The sequence below is a fragment of the Coturnix japonica genome, chromosome 1 (genome assembly GCF_001577835.2).
Source record: "Coturnix japonica isolate 7356 chromosome 1, Coturnix japonica 2.1, whole genome shotgun sequence".
In the NCBI taxonomy this organism is placed as follows: domain Eukaryota; kingdom Metazoa; phylum Chordata; class Aves; order Galliformes; family Phasianidae; genus Coturnix; species Coturnix japonica.
The window spans coordinates 86,711,579-86,732,462 of NC_029516.1; the positions used below are offsets into that span (position 1 = coordinate 86,711,579).

A 20,884-nucleotide genomic window follows, 5' to 3' on the forward strand; every position below is an offset into this window, starting at 1 on the left:
TGTTTGAACACTAAAATAATTCATTGTTAGATGCTGAATAACACTCAAGAACAAATATAGGTAATGAAGTATCTAGCAGTCTTTATGTGCAAGCTATGTCACTTAGTAGGCTTAGTATCAGGAGCTTCCAGCACAAGAAAAAACCTGCTTAAACTGATAAACTTCAAGTACTCTCATGTTATTCTCAGCAGAAGAAAAATGCACACTTCTTTTGTCCCTATGACCATACATGAATTCCTAAGATTTGGGTTGATTTTTTTATTTTTTTTTTAATTTATTTATTTTAAATTTGATTCTGGAATAAGGTGAGAGAAGTGAGAAATAAATAAATAAATGGTCTGAATGTACATCACCTTGTTTGTTGTATCATCATAAATACCCAGTACTCTCTAAAAACAGCCCTGAGGGTCATTCTCTTCTCTTTTTCATCTTTCAGTGGCTTGTAGGGCTTCTATTTACTCAAATGGAGCAGCTGCTCTCACTTTTGAAACAGTTAAGGTAGCACATTGATTCTTGGATCTCAGAACAGAGGAAAAAGTCAGCCAAGAGTTCTGCTTCAGTCCAGTCTTCCATCAGCAAGATCTGATGACCTTGTCTGTACCTCTTTTTTGAGTTATTGGGTGCTTGGATTGTGTCATTTTCCCTCAAAGAGTGTAACTAACAGAAATAAAAATAGAACCTCAAAACTTACTTGCTAAAATCCCTAGACAACCAAACCTGCAGCAATACTTCATTTCAGACTACTAGTAATTTTAAAAGCATTACAGTCTTTTGGCAAAGGTGAACCACTACTGTACGAGAAACAGACAGTATATTTTTATTTTTAATCATTATTATTTATTTTTGGTTTTGCAGATTGTCTTTAATTCTCTCGGTAGCTTTTTCCCTTTTCAACATGCTTAAGAGTAAAAATTATTAGTACCTAGTGGTTATTGCCATTGTATCAAGTTCTTAAATGTTACAATATTTGCTATAATTAAAAATTGTTAATGCATCCTGAATACCTTGCAGATAAAACATCAGAAAAGTAAATTCAGATGTTAGCGTGCCATTTGTAGACTTCAGTTGCCTGTATGTGGGAATGTGTTGTCCCAATAGTGAGAGAAGTCAAGATTCTTTTTGGAAAAGTACCTCTTTCATCTGGCATACCTTACTGAGCATCACCTATAAAAAAAAAATAAATCTGCGGAGGTTTACTGTCTTTCCATTTTTAGTGTGTGCTTGGAATCCATTGATCAGAGGGCTTGGACCACTTCTCGCAAACAGCTTTAACTTGCTAGAAGATGTTCACTATAGACTGAATACCTTTTTTAAAGAAGAAAACTCTGCTGTCATAAACAGCTTGGGAAAAAGAAATTACATTCCATTTCCTTTTCCATTCTACTACCTTTTATTATAAGTAAAAAATGCAGTGGATAGCTTCTAAGAATTCTTCAAATAGTATCCAGCCATCATATTCTTTTTGTACTTCTGCAAAACTTATTTAAAATGTGTCTATCTCTTTTCACTCTTTTAAAAGGCTTTAGTATAAATATTTGTAGGCACGACTACTTAGATTACAGCAGTGCCTAAAATTACCTCCATTCTTTTTAAACAGAGGGGAAGACAACTCTTCTTCAAAAGGAAGCACCTGGGGAACAGGACTCCATAGTTTACTGCATCGCTCCAGTTTTAAAATAGATGGAATTAAGCCTCTCCTAAGTGCTCCCACTAAATTGGGTTTAGTTTATACGATGTTTTAGGAAGGCGAAGAACAAGGTAGGGGGAGGAGAGAGTAGGAGAGGAACTTCTGGAAGGACTTAAATCTTTCCCCTCTCTCTGCCTTCTACCCCACATGTTTCAGAGCTCTCTTGTCATGTTGAGTCATTGACTACAGAGTTTATAAATGTTATAAACTGAGAGTATTGCATGAATTAACCTGAGAAGTGCTGCCTTTGAAAACCACACTGCAAAATCTCATTCCACATTTCTGATTTTAACATAAAAACCTTCATGACTCCTGCAGAATGAGAGATTGTGAACTTCTGATTTTGCAGCTGGCATCAGCAAAATCAGTTGCAAATAAAAAAATAAATCTTGTGTAAGTATATTGTGTGCACAGATTTTTGCAGTGGGTTTTTCTCCAGTGCATATATATATATACATTCACTTGCATAACCCTCTTCATCTTGAATCTTCAAAGGTATTCTTAGTGAAGATTTGCTGTGAAGCAAATATTAATATGATATAGTTTCACAACTAATAGAACACTGGATTTTACCACCTAGTTCAATCAATTTGAATTTAGAAGGGAAAAAAAAAAAAAATCACATCTTAGCCCAATTTAAATTTTAAAGGCTATAGTTGTACTGTTATGACAAAGGAATAGTACTTGTTTTTTTCTTTCTCTTAGCGCACATTAACTCTACTGAGTCCACAGTCCCCTGTACTTTTTTTCTGGGTACCAAGTCATCAGGTGTAAGCCCTTGACCTCTGCTCAGTATTAGAATATATTTTGCTAGCATGGTCAGAGTAAACATCAGGATGGTTCAGACTCGGACTGCCTCATGGCTGCTAGCATGGAGTGCAGCAGGTAAGCATGAAGAGAAGTGAAGCTGGCTGTCCATAATGCCCCAGGGGTGACATGGCCATGTCAGTCACGGACCATGGTCAGCCTGCTCCCAGGCTACTGCCCAGCATGTAGCAAGTCTTCACTGTTCTGCTTCAAGGGAATGTGGGTTAATTGTAAACAAACAAACAGAAAGAAAGAAACAATTTTTATAAAAAAAGCTTGTTGTGAAATATGTTGAGGAGCACAGCAACTAATTGATACTGGGATTTTACCTTTTCTGTGCACTAAGCTGAAACTTTACTGTGGGTTTTTAGATAGAATCATAGAATTACCCAGGTTGGAAAAGACCAAAAATATCATCAAGTCCAACCACAGCCTAACCGTAGTACCCTAACTCTAACAACCCTCTGCTAAATCATATCTCTGAGCACCACATTCAAATGGCTCTTAAACACATCCAGGGACAGTGACTCACCCACCACCCTGGAGAGCCTATTCCAATGCTTAACTACCCTTTCTGTAAAGAAGTGTTTCCTAACATCCAACTTAAACTTACCTTGGCGCAACTTGAGGCCATTTCCCCTCATCCTGTCACTTGTCACCAGTGAGAAGAGACTTGCCCGCTCTCACTGTAAGCACCCTTCAGAAACTGGAAGAGAGCTATACAGTCTCCCCTCAGCCTCCTTTTCCTCAGACTTAATTGGCCCAGCTTCCTCAGCCTCTCCTCATAGGGTTGATTTTCCAAGCCTTTCCTTCACTAGCATCGTTGCCCTTCTCTGGACTTGCTCCAGTACCTCCATGGCTTTTTTGTACTGAGGTGCCCAAAACTGAACACAGTACTCGAGGTGAGGCCTCACCAATGCCGAGTACAGGGGCAGGATGATTTCCCTAGTCCTTCTCACCACATCATTCTTGATACAAGCCAGGATGCCATTGGCCTCCTTGGCCACCTGGGCACACTGCTGGCTCATGTTCAGCTGACTGTCCATCAGCACACCAAAGTCCCTTTCCATCAGACTGCTTTCCAGCCTCTCCTCCCCAAGCCTGTGTAGGACTGCCTGGGGATTATGTGACCAAAATTCAGGACTTGACACTTGGCCTTATTGAAACTCATGCCGTTAACCTTGGCCCATTGATCCAGTCTATCCAGGTCCCTCTGTAGTGCCTTTCTCCCCTCAGGCAGATCAACACTCCTTCCCAAATTGTTGTCATCTGCAAACTTACTGAGGTTGCACTCAATCCCCTCATCAAGATCATCAATGAAGATGTTAAACAGAAGCAGTGTCAGCACTGTGCCCTGGGGGATGCTGCTTGTGACTGGCTGCCAACTGGATTCCACTCCATTGACCACAACTCTCTGGGCGCGGATCATAACTCTTTAGGCCCAGATGTTCTAAAGTATTTCTCCTATCAGAAGTGTTTATCCTAATGCTCAACCAGCAGTCTTATTTTTTTAATTTTATTCTCTTACCATTATAGAAAATAATCATCTATTTTTCCTCTCCAGTCATATTAGATTTTTATCTTCTCTTTGCTCATTTGAAGTTACAGTAGTGGCTTGTTTGTATAAACTTAAGAAGTACTTATCTGATACATCAGCAGCAACTCAAAACAGGATTTTTCTAGTAATCATAAATTTAATTAAGTATGATCTCTCTGTTGCTGGAGTTTGGAATTGCTAGTCATCACTTTTGATTTGAAACATCAAAAATGCACATATAAACATTCTGCTTTATCCATATGGGGCAGTGGCATGCTTGGAGCCAGACTATTAGAGCGTTCCTCAGAAGTCTGTACCGCACTGTATCATATCACGCTTCATGCCCTGGGGCTACATACTCTGTAAGCATTCATGGCGAGTATGGCTGTCCCAGTCAGGTCTTATAAAAAGGTAAATTTGAGCAGAAAATCTGTTGAAATATATGTATATTTTATATATGTATCTAGACTTTAAGAAATGACAACAAAGACTAATGAGGATGGGAAGGGACACACCCCGATTCTTTTGTAATGTGTCTGGTATAATTTTCCCATGTTTTTCACATTTTGTAGCTAGGAGACAGCTGAATGACAGCATTTACATCTTTTTGAGAGCAAGAGATTTTGGGCTTTGTTTATTTATTCGTGGGAAGTAATACTGCAAAGAAACTTGCATATCAAGGTTATTGGGTTCTTCATATTGCTTTGATTAGAGCTTTACAATCACTGAAAAGGAGATGAAATGTCACATTGTCTTAAACTAACTCCCTTAGTAATAGTTTTTGCAAAGAACCAATGTAAATTTCTGTTAGATATGTAGCAGGAAGGCGTTCAGTTGACCTTGTTCAGATATTCATTCTCCAAGAATTTATGACATTTTCTGGAAAGTAAAAGGTTTCAGAGCTTAGCAGGTTTAACAGTGAAATATATTCATGAGCAGAATATAGCTCATTAGCTATTTGTTGTTATTAGAAAAAGAGTTGAAAAAGAAAATCTTCAAACTTTATTAATATTATTATTATTATTTTAATGTTTAAGAGTAACAAGACTTGGATCCCTATGTAAAGCATATTAAAACTAACACTTCCTCTGCATGTACCTCCAATACCCAAACTCTCAGTACTTATTTTAGCCTCCTTTTTTCATATAGAGATTAACAGCTGAGTTCAAAAAGGTTTCAGTCATTCAGAAAACTGCAGTGTTTCATACAAATAACATAGCAAATAGCTGTCTCTGTTCTATTTCTATCACTTACTCTGGAGTTTCTCTTCTTACCATGTATAGTCTCATCCTGGCCAACCATATCATCAGTGCAAGCTTCTCAAGCTCTTCATCTCATCTCCTGCCAGTTTGTTTCTACATGCATTTTCAACCACTGGTATTTTGTATTTGATCTAGGATTAATTTATCACAAAATTAATTGAAAGTATTCCAAATGTCATTGTGACTGCCTTTTCCTAGATTAATCATATGCTTAAGGATTTATTCAGAAGATAAAGACTCTCTATTACCTTCATTATTGCACGTAATTATTGACCTGTAGATTGTGGTTGTTTAATTTCTCTGGTGCAGAATTATACAGTCTTGCTACCTTTTATTAGCTTCTACATGCTGTAAGGGTGTCAAGTAGTTCTTGAATGCATAAAGATTTTCATTCAGATAATCAAAAAGGAAATACCCTGAGCTTAAATTGAAGTTATTAAGCTTGTGTCAGCTGAGTAGCAAGATACACTCTGAGAATCTAGGAAGGTATTCACAAATAGCAATAGTAATAACAATACGTAATGAGTATTTAATATGCAGAAAAACTGCTGTTCAGTAATTAACTACCACCTTAAACCCCTGAGTTTCAAGAAGCACTTATGAGTATAAATGAATGAAAATTTCAATCACTTTACTCTTTGTGTGGTAGATAATTACTATCACGGCTTTCAGGAATGACATACTTGATTATTGTAGATTGTCCTGTACAGACTAGGAGAAAGGAAAAAAAAAAAAAACAAAAAAAAAAACAACTCTGTAATGTTTACTTTTAAATAATAAGGAACTCATGAATTTTAGAGAATCACTTTGTCAACATTTGAATTCACCTTTGTGAGAAGAATTAAAAAATGTGTTATTTAGAGATGATGTTGGGGTCTGATTCATGCATAAATCTGAGGAAAGGCTAAGAGAATGGTTTGTACTCAGTTGAGAGGAGAGATGGCTTCAGTGGTGGAACATAACACAACCCCCAGTAACTACAGGGAGACTGACAGTAAAACAGAAACAGGCTTTCACAGTAGTGCATGGTGGGAGGACAAGTGTCAGGTTGAAAGTTGAAGATGAAAAAAGGGAGAGCCAGGCTTGATATAAGGAGAGAATTCTTTGCTATGTGAACAGTCAGGTAATGGAGAAAGCTGCCTGACAAGTTACTCATTCTCAATTCGTGGAAATTTTCAAGATCCTACTAAATCAAGACATTGCAATGTGATCTCACCCCACATCCCAGCACTGTTTGAGCAGGAGTTTGGAGTAGAAGCCTCTTGAGATTGCTTCTAACCTGAATATCCAGTGGTCCTCCACTACTTCATCTATCAAACACAGTACTTGCTCCACTAACATCTGGTAAATGTACTTGTCTGTAGTTTGAGTCCTAAAACTACAAATTCCTACTCCTGAAAGTTGGTTTAATAATAACATTAGTCCCAGTGAGGATGATAGAATTGCTGGCAAGAAAGACATTAGAATATCATCTCACAAGTTTGGAAACTGTCTTTTATTTGTGTTTTGTTTTTTTATTCAGTGAGCAAGCATGTCTTCCCCGATAAACTTTACTTTGGTGTAATTATCTGAAAAACAATATCATTCTTTTGGTTTTTGTGGTTTTACATGCTATTGTCCTGACTTTTCAAAGAAGCTGTTCCTCCTTCTGTCCCGTGAAAAGCCATGCTAAACACATGGAAAATTAATTTACTTAATAGTTTACTGTAAGTCTTGTAAAATAAAGTATGCTATAGCAGAGAAAAATTATTTACTACTCAGTTTCAGTAACTTTAGATATCGATAGCACATATATGTATGTATGGGTATATGTATCAGATGAAGAAAGTAGTCTTTGCTGTAGCTGTTTCTGTTATTGATATTCTTGTAAACCACATCATTTCCCTCTCTCAGAACTGTTTCAATTTTTTTTTATATTATTTATTTATTTTTTTTTTTAAAGAATGTTCACTCCTTGCAGTGGCCACAGATTTGCAACCAGTGTGATGCCCTGTTTCTAAAGAGATTCATTTTCATGTATCTGTATTCCCTGTTTTTACTGGTGGGCAAAAAAGTATATTTTGTTGGCAAGATTATTTTTGACATACAATAACGAAATCCTTTGCTAAAAAGAAAAGTGGAAATGCAGCACTTAAAAGTTAATTGGAGTTGTAGAAATGTAATTGAGTGACCAAGAGAGATTTCTATCTGTGAGAAATTTCATGTGAGCTTTCAGTAGGAGGCTCAGGAAGCTTTGCTTTACTGACAGGAAAGTTTATGTTTTTGTTTGTTTGTTTGTTTTTGCATTTATTAAGTGGCAGAGTTGTATCACATTATGTCTCTTATTAGACCAGTCCATGTAGAATATGAGATATGTTTTATGGAGAAACATTTTTAACTCCAGAGCAGGTTAAACTGTATTTGCAACTTTAGTAGAGAGATTTTCAGTTAAAAAGGACTGGTTACTTTGCCATATAATTACAAATGATGAAGGAGCTCAGTGTTGGGGACAAGTATATTACTCTTGGGAATTCTTGTCCAACATTTCTTGGTCTCCCTTCATATCAATTATAGATTGGCCAGAATAGTCTGAGCAAAGTAGTACACACTGATTTTCTCTTGGGGAAATACTGATATCACACACTTTAAGATGGCTTAAGATTCCTTTAAATTTTTAAGGAGATTTTTAAACCACGCTTTAAGATTCTTTAAAATTTGAAATCACAACTTTGAAAACTGTGCATTTTGACTTCCTCTGTTTGGGACTGTGTCCTAAAAAAACCCACTAATAACAGAAAAAAAAAAATTCTCTATTTGAAGATTTTACACCTTCAGTTGCAGCTGCTTGGCATGCTCCAGTTTCCAGTATAATAGCTGATTCTCTTTCAGCTTCATTTGCTTAATACAACTTAATAGACTGTTTATTTGAACTGTAAGCCAGTATTCTCTATGTCTAATGAATTTTGATATATAACTGAAAATAGCCTCACAATATCTGTGTTGTTTACTATTAGATAGTTTACCACTAGAAGATTTCTGTTGAGAAATACAGTGCTTCATGACAGATCTCAACTTTTGACTATTTTAATCAAATTTTGATTTTTCACTGGGAAGAGAAAGGTTAATAATACTTTATAAATAAATTTCAAATGTGGTTTACTTTGCATTTGCAATTTAATACTGAACATTTTGACCCTGGTACAGCAATTTTATACTGAAAAGACTGGTATAGAGGCTAAATGCTTCAGCATGTTGTTAATTTTTGAGTGAGCTTCAGCTGTGATAGCTGATAGACTAAGAAAAGTATTTTCTATTTGTAGATGCTTCTGTTCTTTTAAAGGGGTATAAATGCAGTTTATTTCAGCAGTGTTGCAAATTACTATTTACTGGATATTTCAAGTTAATTATACTGTGAAAAGCTCTTGATGCCAAGAAATATTAATATATTTTTAAAAGAAGTTTTCTTCAATGTTGCACAAGAACTGTTCATAGGAAGGGACTAGAAAAGAGCCCAAGTTGTCTGATCGTTATTTTAGTCTGTTGCCTGTTTTGCTTTTCAGCCTGCTTTCTGTATGATTGAGATTGATTAAAAAAATAAATTAAAAAAAAAAAAATAGAAAATTTGTGATTCAGCATTTTTAACCTATTTTTCATGTAACAGAATATATGTATACTTTCTAAGGTCCTTTCCAAGGTCTTTTTTTCATTTATTTTTTTTTAATTTTATTTTGCTTTACTCTTTGCTTTGTTTCATGTCTATTCAATTTTATTTATTCCATGTTTTCTTTTTGTTTTGTTTTTGTTTTTAGTTGTGTCTGGTAAGTTGAAATTTTATTGACCATCTTCTAATCATCGTGTCACTGTGACGGGAACATCTCCCCTTCCCATCCATCCCCTTCCATGTCCTTCAACCAATCAACTCCCATCTTTTACTTGTTATTGACAAGAAACATCGCACAGAATAAATTCTGCATGAAGTATGGGTAACTTAATGACAAAGAGAAAGGTAACGGGTTGCTAACTTTTCTGTTTATATGTGATATAGAGATTAAAATCATAATGTCTTCTGTCATCAGTTCCTGCATTAGTTGAACTTGTGTTCTACACAAGAAAATTATTTTTATTTTAAAGGTCTCAAAGATAGAAATATTTTCGTTAAGTGGATTATTAATTCATCAACTTTAATAGTATATTCATAATATGTCACTTGTTTGTGTGACCCAAGGTGTGAAAGCAAACTGAATTTAAAAGGAATTCTGTTGAAATTGCTTTCAGTGCAGTAAAAACAATGAAGAGAATTTATGGAAGTTTCATTTAATCCTCTATTAGTTCTTCAGAAACTGAAGTGAATAGGATTTCCATTATTTACTTTAATAGGAATAAATTTAGAAGACTACATTTGTACATCCTGTGCATAAATACATTGAATAATATACATGTGAAATGCATATTTAGAGTAACATGTAGAGGCATATACTAATTTATAATTCATAAATTCTACCATGGTTACCTGGGAAACTACATTTTCCATCTTTATTGTTTGTTTGTTTTCAGTAGTCCTTGAACAATAATCTTCAGGTACTGCAATAACAGGCTTTCAGCTGTTTCTCCAGTAGTGACAGCTGTTTGTATATAACTGTATTTATCCTCAAGTTCAGCGTAATGTTCAAGTTGATAAATCATATGCACTAGCACGGAACTGAGCAACTTTTAGTTTTGTTCTGTGTGGTACTATGTCACAAACTAGTACAGAACCAGCCAAACCTTTATTGAACTATATGCTAAATTTATTCTTTTTACTAGAATTCCAACAGCATAATGAAGGTGCTTCACCCTCATCTCCATTTTCCCAATCACACCTTACAACCCACTGGTAAACTCCCAACAGCTTCACCTTCCATTCTAAATTAAACATGCTATCATGTCAGAATCTTCCCTTATCACCCTCCAAGATATTGACTGAGTGTTTCAGAGCTAAATGCTTTGAAGTTTGCTAATTGTTGTAGCTCAATTGCACCTTAACATGATGTAGTTTCTTATCTAAGATAATCCTGGGAAAAGTAGCATTTACATCTAAAAGTTAAATACAAGTATGTCACATATTAAATATCCCTTCAAATCAAGAGAGTGATAGGAGGAGTATAGTCTATGTTGAACTCTGTGGAGAGCAGAGACACAGGGGAAGAGGAGCAGATAGCTAACTGCAAGTACTGGCCCACCTGAACACTGAAAGAAAATTTTTTAGAAAAGGTTTTGTCTGGAATGAATTCAGTAACAGTAGAAGTTGCAGTTTTTATTAAACACATAGAGCATTATCATCAAAAGATAATTTACACCCTTTCTAATGAAAAGCTTTTAAAAACAGAAAAGTTTTAAAGGAAAAATAAAAACATTCATGTTATTAAAGTTGAATTCAAAGCATCTCCATTATTCCCAACCCAAACAAGAGGGGGAGATTAATTGGTTTTGGACAGATGATCAGAAGGCATTGGAACTGAATAAACACTAAGTAAACAGACTTTCATTTTGTGCACATTGTTCAAGGAGTGAGAGTGAACAGCCTAAAACAAAGCTGGATTTATTCTCCTGTTCTAGCCCCAACAGTGTTTCTAATGCTGTCAACTGTACCCATTTTTTTTTTAATGTGACTGACATAATTTTTTGACATTCTATTTACTACTGGATGAAGTGGTTGTTGAAGTCTGTATAAATCAAACAGTTTGAACAATGCTGGCACTATTTATAATGTTAGGCTGAGCAGATGTTTCAAATTTGCCTTCATTTGCATATATATTTTGTTTGAACATGCCCACGCCTATGTAAATGAGGAAAACACGCAGTTCTGCTATTGCTTTAAATTCATTCCTCCTAGTAATTGAAGATTTTTTAAATGGTTATCATTTGTTAAGTAGTATTCCAAGGGCTTTTGAGTTAAACTGAAAAAAAAATGTTGAGACTCCAACTGCATCAGAAGTCTCTTACATAAAGAACAAAAGGCTTTTTCTTTCATAAATCAACAATGACTTTTGCACACGTAAACCTGAATTCATGATTACTAAACAAGGTTTATTACAGCTCTTGACAAAATATGGCCTGTGGTCTGGCCAGTTGTTGTTCAGAGCTTTCTCAGTTGTGACTTCTGGCCTTTCCCCTCTCTTAGAAACCATATTCTAACAGATTTGTTAATATTGGTGTCTGTTGCTGTGGAAGTTATCTCGTTAACTTTGCGGGACTTAATTTCTTGTACAGCTGGTCACTATATTAAAAATCAAATTGTGCACAGTCTGAATTCAGTAACAGCAAAGGCGATCTGAGAGCTGATGAAGCTGTGACTGTTAGAGGTTCACGAGCCTTGGTCCCATCTGTCCATACTGAAAACACCTGAATACTGTAGTATATACCATTTAAAGTCAGCAGTCAAATTGCAGCTTTCACATAAGCTAACTTCAGTCTTCTGACTGTAGCATAGTATTTTTGTTTTTTTTTTCTAATGATGTTTTCTCCTTTCAGAGCCTCCACAGTTTGTTGTAAAGCCTCGTGACCAGGTAGCTGCGTTGGGAAGAACAGTGACTTTCCAGTGTGAAGCAACTGGGAACCCTCAGCCAGCCATCTTTTGGCGGAGGGAGGGAAGTCAGGTAAAACAGACTTCCTCTCCATTCCTTCTAGCAGTTTCTTGATATTGTTACGCAAGTGAAAAAAATTATAAATTCTTGTATTTAGGTTGTGGAAAATAGTTCCAAAGCCTGGAGATGTTTGGTATTTCTTCTCTTCTTCAAGGCACATGTATGCTACATGATGTCAACTTTTCTAGAAAGAATATTTTTTGCTTAGTCACCAGTTTTCTCCAGAAATGTAACAATAAATTTATGAAGCAAGTAGAAGCATTTTAAGAGACAAAAAGATCATTAATGCCAAAATTTGCTTTAACTCCCAAGTACACCTAAATTTTCAGAAAATTTGTCTGTTTTTATGGTGCAGATATTAGTGTGCCAATTGCATATGTCTTCCTGGTAAATAAATGGTTTGCTCCACTTAATCACTGCCTGAACAGGACAACAACTTGGAATTAAGGAGGTCTATTTTTCCATTGAGTCCATTAGCTCACAGTTCTCACCCAGCTTCCTTATTTGGAATAATGATTATCAGCTTCTTTGTAAAGAATCTTGAAAGCCAGTGAATAAAACAAAGTATAGTGTATATCAAGAGAATCACAGTTTTCTTTCAGGCTTTTTTTTTCCTTTTCTTTTCTCTTCTTTCCTTTTTTTTTTTTTTTTTTTTAGGAGAGAATGTGATGATGTGATGCAAAAGATTCTTTATTGAACATGTCTGTTCAAATGTGTAAGCAAATACAGAGGATAGTCTCTAACTGTAAAAGTGTGCTGGTGCTATTTACATTTTTGTATGACCTAGATTTCTTCGCTAACAGTTGAGGAAATGGAGGATGTCAGTAACTAGGGTTTGCTAATAATAAAATAGAACTTAGTGCCCCGTCCTTTCAGATGATTTTTGGAAGTTCAAAATAAATTTAAGAAAGAGAGATGAAAAATAGCCTTGCTCAGCCAAAGGTGTACATTTTAAACCAATATTTGATTTAACATAATTATACTGCATTGTTTGCAGTTTCACTTCAGGCCGTTTCTGGTAAAATACAATGCACTTAATACCAAAACTATCTATTTAACTAGAAACTGGTTTAGGATTAAATTATGTATTTCAAGGTTTGTTACAGAATATAAAGACTATGATTACAAAAAACGAAGCACCACCTTTTTTTTGTTGTTTTTTTTTTTTTTCTTGCATTTTAAATACAGTAAAGGGAATGTCCTGTATGAATACATGTTGAAGCAAATTTTTTAGGTTTACCAGTTTCTTGCACCATCCTGGCATTTGTACATATTAATTTTTTGCTAGTGCCTATTAAAGTTTGCTTAAAGCTCAGTACTGACTAAGGAAATTATTAGAGCAATCCTGAAAGACATATACAATCAGGGCAAATGTGTGCCTATTTTATCACCAAAAAAAAATTATAAAAGCTATTCTTGTTGTGTACAAAAATGCTTAAGGTTTGAAGAGCAATATGTTTTATATATATTTATGTATATTTAAGGTTATTAATATCTGAATTTATTTAACACTTCTTTTTAAACTCTCTTTCCTAAACACCTTCTAGAATCTGCTTTTCTCATACCAGCCCCCTCAGTCATCCAGTAGATTTTCAGTTTCACAGACAGGAGACCTCACCATCACCAATGTTCAGCGGTCTGATGTTGGGTACTACATCTGTCAGACTTTAAATGTTGCAGGAAGCATAATAACAAAAGCCTACTTGGAAGTTACTGATGGTAATGATATCCCTTGTTTTTGTTGTTGTTGTTTGTTTGCTTGTGTGTTTTTGTTTTGTTTTGTTTTTTTATCATTTCCAAGTTTTTATTTTTTATTTTTATTTAAATATATCAGTGAGAGTATGTGATGTTATTTTAGTATCTGCTTTACATGAGCACATATTGCATGCAGGTTTTTTTTGAACCTAAAATCCTGTTTGGGGCATCTCTATCATGAGTTTCAATTTTGGATATTGTGTGTTGCCATTTTGTTGTGTAACAACACAACTTTAGACACAAAGCTCTTTAGACACTTGTCATAGTTAAATATAAACTATGTGTGAGCTTAGGTTTGACTTACTCTGATGAGAAAGATACTAATGGTCTCACAGTGCTTTCCAGAACATTACAACAGGTTGGGACAAGAAGTAAAAGGTAAATTAAGCAATTGAAAATGTCAAGTGTCATTTGAACATGCAAATGAAATTACAACAGTTGGAACTTAGCCAAAAAAACCCATTGCCAACACCCTGTATGAAAATAACCTAGAAATATCTGATGTTCTCAAATTCAGAATTTCAGGTTTATATTTCAACAACCAAACTAGCTTTTAAGTTAAATCAATACCCATGGCACTGCTAAGCTCAGTTATGTCACTTTAAGTTATGGCTACTTCTAAATCGACAGCCCATGTCATGTTGAATGATACAGGAAAGAGAGAGGTCACTCAGTAAGATAGGTTTTACTTATTTTCTTGATTATGCATTGAACAATTGGGGGGGGGGAAAAAGAAAAGAAAAAAAAAAAGTATAGTCATATTTCTGTTTCTATGAATGCTGAAATTATTTATACTTTTCTTTGCATAGTTATTAAATAATATATCAAGACCATTTCATTTTCATTGTTTGCAAGATGCAGTAAAACTAGTGCAAACACACTGTGTGTTACTCCATATAGTTTTGAGCTAGTATTGCAGGTGAAGTTATCATAAAACTGGAAATCTGAAACTACTGGAGAATAATTCTTAGCTGAAAAGTTTTGATACAGTACTTTCATTAGCTTTGTGTTTAGTCTACTGGAAGGCAAATCCCAGTTAGGAAACTGCAAAAATAAGTTGATGGTTCACAGTATTTAAGACAAAAAAATATATACATATATATCCTAGATATTTGCCATTTTGTTCAATGTCTGCCTACCTGCTTAATATCTATCACTGAATCTTGAAAGTATTGAATTCTGTTACACAGGTGCTCTGTATGGTAAAAAACAAAACAAAACAACCAAAAAATGAACAAGGTAAAAACTGAATTGCAAAACCATTGGGAAATCCTTTCTCATTTTGTTATCACTTTATGAAGACACTGCAATTACAGAATGCCTATGTAATATGTAATTCTTCTTTCCCTTCTGAAATTAATGTATTGTATATCATTATAAATTCTGTAGCTGTGCATCATTATGATGCACCATGCCCTGAATAATGCATGCCTCCAACTTTAATTACTTGTTTAATTATCTTTAGTTTGTTACAAAGCCTCAAGCAACTGCTGTTGCTTAGATGATTAGAAAATTGCTTCCAGTCACAGAAATCTATGTCCTGTTGTTTCTTCTGGCAGTGATTGCAGACCGGCCTCCCCCTGTCATTCGACAGGGTCCTGTGAATCAGACTGTAGCTGTAGATGGTACTTTAGTACTAAACTGTGTGGCCACAGGCACTTTAACACCCACTATACTCTGGAAAAAGGATGGGATCTTGGTCTCTACCCAGGACTCTCGCATCAAGCAGTTGGAGACAGGAGCATTACAGATCCGATATGCCAAGGTAGCTTGAACTGGCCAGCTCTTTTTTGTGCTGAGTTTTGTTGTTGTTGTCTGTTGATTATTTCTCTTCAGGTGATTTTTTTTTTCATATTGGAAATACTACAGTTAAAATTAATGAAATGTTAAATAATTGTATTAAAATATCTGATACTTTAAGTTTTCAGATGGTTCATTCCTTAAGTTTTACACCATGTCTTGTATAGCCTAGGGCCTATTATTTCAATGGAAAAATGCTTTTAAGTAATAAGGGGATTATTTGCTACTTAAAACATGAAGGAAGAAGAAAAACTTACATTTCAGTGAGATGAATCCTTATATAAGTTGAGTTTCATCACTGATAGATGGAAATTATCTAATTATTTGAAGCCTCTGCTAAGGATACTGCAGTTATGGAGTCATGTTCACAGATTTTTGAATATAACATTTATAATTTAAATATTTTTACTTTATAAACATAGTATAGCCCTGCCTTAAAATGGTTAATGCCCGTCAAATACGTGGCTTTCTTAGGGAACTGTAGCAAGTGCCTGTTCTTCCTGGTCAGTATTGCTGGTCATGCCTGGCAAAATGGAAAATTCTTTAAAATGACATTATGTTTTTGCCTACTAACTCTCTATTATCTTTTATGTGGTTTGAAATGTATTAATTCTTAAAATTAGGCCAAATACATGGCTTTACTACTTTTGCTAGACTTGTTCTGTTACTAATTACCAGTTACACTGTAAGAACAGGGTTGGTCTCTTCTCACTAGTGACAGGATGAACGGAAATGGCCTCAAGTTGCACCAGGGGAGGTTTAGGTTGGATGTCACAAAAAGCTTCTTTACAGAACGGGCAGTTAAGCACTGGAATAGGCTCCCCAGGGAGGTGGTTGAGCCACCATCCCTGAGTGTGTTTAAAAACCATTTTGATGTGGTGCTCAGGGACGTGATTTAGCAGAGGGTTATTAGAGTTAGGGTAGTATGGTTAGGTTGAGGTTGGACTCAGTGATCTTTAAGGTCTTTTCCAATCTAAGCATTTTTATGATTCTGTGAAAGAAACCAGAGCAACAGTCAGGCTGTGGTAGTGCTGTCTTATGCTGTTTTCAATTATTTCTTGCACTGCTTTCTTGGTACAATGCATAGTGTTGAGGATGGTAAAGAAATGAGATTTTAGAACTATTATCAGATTTTTATCCACAATAACCTTTCTGTAACAAGAAAGACCAAATATCTTTCCAGGTCTTCTGAACAGTGTTCTCTGATTTTCCAGAGAAGGCTTCTACAAAGCACTTGGTTTCTCAAACCTTTGGTAAATGTTAGCCTGGAAATTAAATCAAAAGTTATTATTGCCTGGCACTGTAGAGCACTGTCTTGTGAGCAGTCATTCTATGAAGGTGGTGATCCCTTTATGAGTCTTCAATAATTAAAATGCTGTTATTTAATTAGTCTCTCCTTTTGCTCTCAGAAGACATCATTAGGATGAGCATTCTCAGCACATGCAGCATGAAAACATCAACCAGTCTGTTACCCTCTATGACTAAGGGTCTGGAGCTTCATTGTTACAGAAGACTGTTACCTTGACATTAGAGAACCATTGTTTCTACATTTTTTGAAGAAAAATAAAAATGTGATCTGAAATTTCACCTGGATGAATGAAAAGGCCATGGCAATAGAAAGGGTTTATTATTCAGACATCCTACTTCCAGAAATATTTGTCTATGAAATACAAAGTTATAAACCTGTAAATGGGTACTGCTGTTCCTGCTGTGCATTGGGTTCCATTTTAGAATGCCAGCTGCTCTCCTGTATCTACAGGGCAACTCTGTTCTTGTTGAGTTCAAGCAGCTCTGGGTACTCTTTCTTGAAGCTGGGGTTGTAGTAGCAGAGTAACTGCAAAATGCAAAGGAGAAGAGTTGTGATCAGTTTGAGACTGAAAGACAGTGAGGTACAGAAACTTAAACTTTTAATTGCTGAAGACAAACATGGGTATTAAAATGTCTATTGGTCAGTTTAAACTTACAGCTCAGGATGACTAAAGCAAGATATGCTGAAGTAATAGACAATACTCTCGTTTATTTATCTTTCTGTTTTATGGGTTCAGACTCACTGGATAAAACCCAAATATATTTTTTCCCACATTTCTAGTACTCAGCAATGCTACCTCTAAAATTCCTGCAAACAGCCAGAGGAACAAATTAGGATCAGAATATTTCCTGTCATTCTCATCTCCTCCATTACTGAGGCTTATTTTATTGGACCCTCCATCTCTTCCACCAGAATATTATGAGAGTTGGTTCATGTGTGGAGCAATTGACGTACCTTTCTGTGGGCTGCAAATGCCTCTTCCTCTGCCAGAAACTCAGGAAGTGAGGGAGATCTTTTGGAGTCATGCTGAGTTTTTGCAAATCCATACACATTAAGTTGACAAATAAAGCTTTTTATGCTTTCTGTCCCAAACTCTCAAAGATCCTTTCTTTCCCAGTACTTCAATCTGAAACATTTCTTGGTCAATTGTAATGCAGCTTCCATTCTGACCCCACCAAATGCTCTTAAATTGGTGACTTTCTGCAATACCCAGAGTTTCTCTGGAAAAGTGAGGGCTGCAGAGATAACAGTGCCTCCATGTGTGCTTTCCCTGTAAGATGCATGAGGTGTACATTTGATTTCCTCCTAATGAGGATGAGTTAGTACATCCTTTTCATCCATTTTTGATGCCCAGGCTGTTCCTTTATCCTGACCTGGAAAATCAGAAGGAAAGCCTAGGGATGCATCTGGACCCTCTGGATCAGAACCAGAAACGAGCATTCATTATCTACTCTCTCAGTAGACCGTGTTTTGTGCTCTCAGCTAGTTCTGCAGGGAGCTACCCTTTGCCCTGTCACCTGGCAAGTGAAATCCCACAGAACTGTTGAGGGGTTCCAGGGGGAGAGGCTCAAACATCACCATGGTGCCCATGTGTCATGGTGACATCACTGTGCAGTGCCTGTGGCCCATCTGGTGCAGCAGCCAGAGCAGGCGTTGCTGACCTGCCCTTGTTGCTGGTCCTGCACAAAGCCACAGGTATTTTCACTTGAGTCAAGGAGCAAATCAAACTGTACCTGAAGGGGAACATTCCTCGTCCAGACCTTGCTTTCCCTTCCCTGTGTCGTCCCCTGAATCACTCCCTTCTGGACTCCTTGGTGTCCCTTGGGTTCTCCAGATGGGAGTGGAAATCAGCACCATTAATAGAAGAAAATAGCATTCTCTTGCCATTGTGTCACGATTTCTTGCAAATGCTCTTTTATTTCAATTGCACAGCTTCTGTAAGGGAGTAGCTGTGTGCGCTGGCAATGTCAGCTATGTTTCCCAGAAGGTGCTCTGCAGGTCCAATAGAAAAAGAAGTACATTTTGCTGATCACAAAAGCAGGAGTTGTACAACCCCTCTGTTCTTTTATTTGGTTCCTGTGTTTTTATTTGATATTTTAGAAATTTAGAAAGCAGTCCCACAAAATCAGTGATGTTCTCAAAAGCTATCTAAATTATGGCCCTCTCTACAGAATTAAGTGCCAAGTAAGCTATCATTCAGAAGTGGATGAGAATAGCATACGGAGATATTTTTGGGGGGTCTGCCTTAGAGTGAAATTTATACTAACACAAAGAAACCAGTAGGTAAAAGGCCTTGTGAAATATTTAAGCTTTGTTTTAGGAACAGCATTCTCTACAGCTCATCAGTCCAGAAAGTCCCTAAGCATTACTTAGGCAGAAGAGTGTATGGGAATCTTGACATCTAAGTTCTTTTTCAATTTATTTCTTGAGGACTCTACAGAGTAAGGAGTAAGTGCTACAAGACTTGGTCTTCAGTGTGTGGATTTCAGAATGGGCAGTGTTTAATAAGAATATGCAACATTTCTACTTTTTTAAAGAATACTCAGAAACATAACCCTTTTCATTTTGTATAATGTAAAATGATTCCTTCTAATGTAAGAAGTTTGTTCAAAGTTTCTGCAGACTAGAAGATTTATTCATATTCATAGAGTCATGTACAAAGGTATAATTACTTTTCTAGCCGACTGAGTGCCTGATTGTTTCAAATATTTATTCTTCTCTTTTTCCCACTCAGCTGGGTGACACTGGTCGGTACACCTGTGTTGCTTCAACCCCAAGTGGCGAAGCTACATGGAGTGCCTACATAGAGGTCCAAGGTAAATCAATTATGTTCTCTCTGCATGGTGTAAATGCATAAAAGAAAGTCAAAAATTGAAATGCAGTAATTACCTGACTGTCATAAATTACCAGTGCAGATGTGAGTAGCATTTAGCTTACAGCTGCTTCCTGTCTGTCTGTACTCAGCGTTTCTCTCTCCTTTGTTAGAATTTGGAGTCCCAGTGCAGCCACCAAGACCCACTGACCCAAACTTGATTCCTAGTGCTCCATCTAAACCCGAGGTTACAGATGTCAGCAGAAATACAGTAACATTGTCATGGCAACCTAATTTGAATTCAGGTGCAACGCCAACCTCTTACATAATTGAGGCCTTCAGGTATATGTGTCTCGTGATCTTGCTGTACTTAAGTTTGTATATAATAATGATATAATGTATTTTTAAAGAAGCACGTGCTAACCTGCTGTTATGTGTGTTTTATTCTTAGCCATGCATCTGGTAGCAGCTGGCAAACTGTAGCTGAAAATGTGAAAACAGAGAGTTTTGCAGTGAAAGGGCTAAAACCTAGTGCAATTTATCTATTCCTTGTGAGGGCAGCTAACGCATATGGACTAAGTGACCCAAGCCAAATATCTGATCCAGTGAAAACTCAAGGTAAGCTTTTGGTATTGAACATTTTAGGTGTCCACATTGGCTGCTACAAGTTGACTGAGAAAGACTGGATGCAGAAGTTTTGCTAGCTTTTAACTATCTGTGCTGGCTGGGCTATATGTTAGGTAGTGAAATACATTGTTTAAACTTGCATTTCCCTGTAACATAAATTCTAAAAGTTGCTTAGACAGCATATTGTGCTGCCTAAGGGATTAATATTATCTCTTATCCAAAAATAGTTATGTCTTACAGAATAGCTCTTGTTAGCAACAAAAGTGATCTCTGATTTTTGAAGTTATCAAGCAAATCCTTAAATTCTATGGAAATGTTATTATTGTGTCCAATGAACCAAATGAAGCTTAGAACTAGAGACAGAAACAGCATATGATCTAATTTGGCTTCTACAGCATTAGGAAAGAAAGAGATTTAAAATTTGAAGGAACTGGGCATTGTGAGTCACTAAAGAACTTTCAGCAGTGTACTGAAAGCATTGCAGTAATACTGCTGTTGAAAGCAAACAGCAGGAAGGAGAAACAATACTTTGAGATAGCTAAGTGAAAGACAGAACTGGGTAGTAGCTTGTGAAGGAGTCACCTGCTGACTGAAGCTACAGGTGAAGTCTAGCTATGGACTTGATCTATCTATACAAAATTCTAAATAAGTTCACATTCATTGTAGAAAATGATACTTAGGGTAGT

At 36.1% G+C, this 20,884-nt stretch overlaps 1 protein-coding gene across 8 annotated transcripts in view; it reads left to right on the plus strand.

The window, feature by feature from the left end:
• Window positions 1–20,884, plus strand: part of ROBO1 (roundabout guidance receptor 1) — a 688,445-nt gene that overhangs the window by 612,377 nt on the left and 55,184 nt on the right. For 7 of the 8 annotated variants that reach the window (XM_015880144.2, XM_015880189.2, XM_015880164.2 and 4 more), the window contains 7 exons: window positions 9,082–9,090; window positions 11,783–11,907; window positions 13,443–13,614; window positions 15,210–15,415; window positions 19,494–19,575; window positions 19,745–19,913; window positions 20,023–20,189. In XM_015880144.2, the coding sequence (XP_015735630.1) occupies window positions 9,082–9,090; window positions 11,783–11,907; window positions 13,443–13,614; window positions 15,210–15,415; window positions 19,494–19,575; window positions 19,745–19,913; window positions 20,023–20,189 (930 nt within the window). The remainder of the gene's footprint in view (window positions 1–9,081; window positions 9,091–11,782; window positions 11,908–13,442; window positions 13,615–15,209; window positions 15,416–19,493; window positions 19,576–19,744; window positions 19,914–20,022; window positions 20,190–20,884) is intronic. The other variant, XM_015880154.2, reaches the window with a different exon arrangement.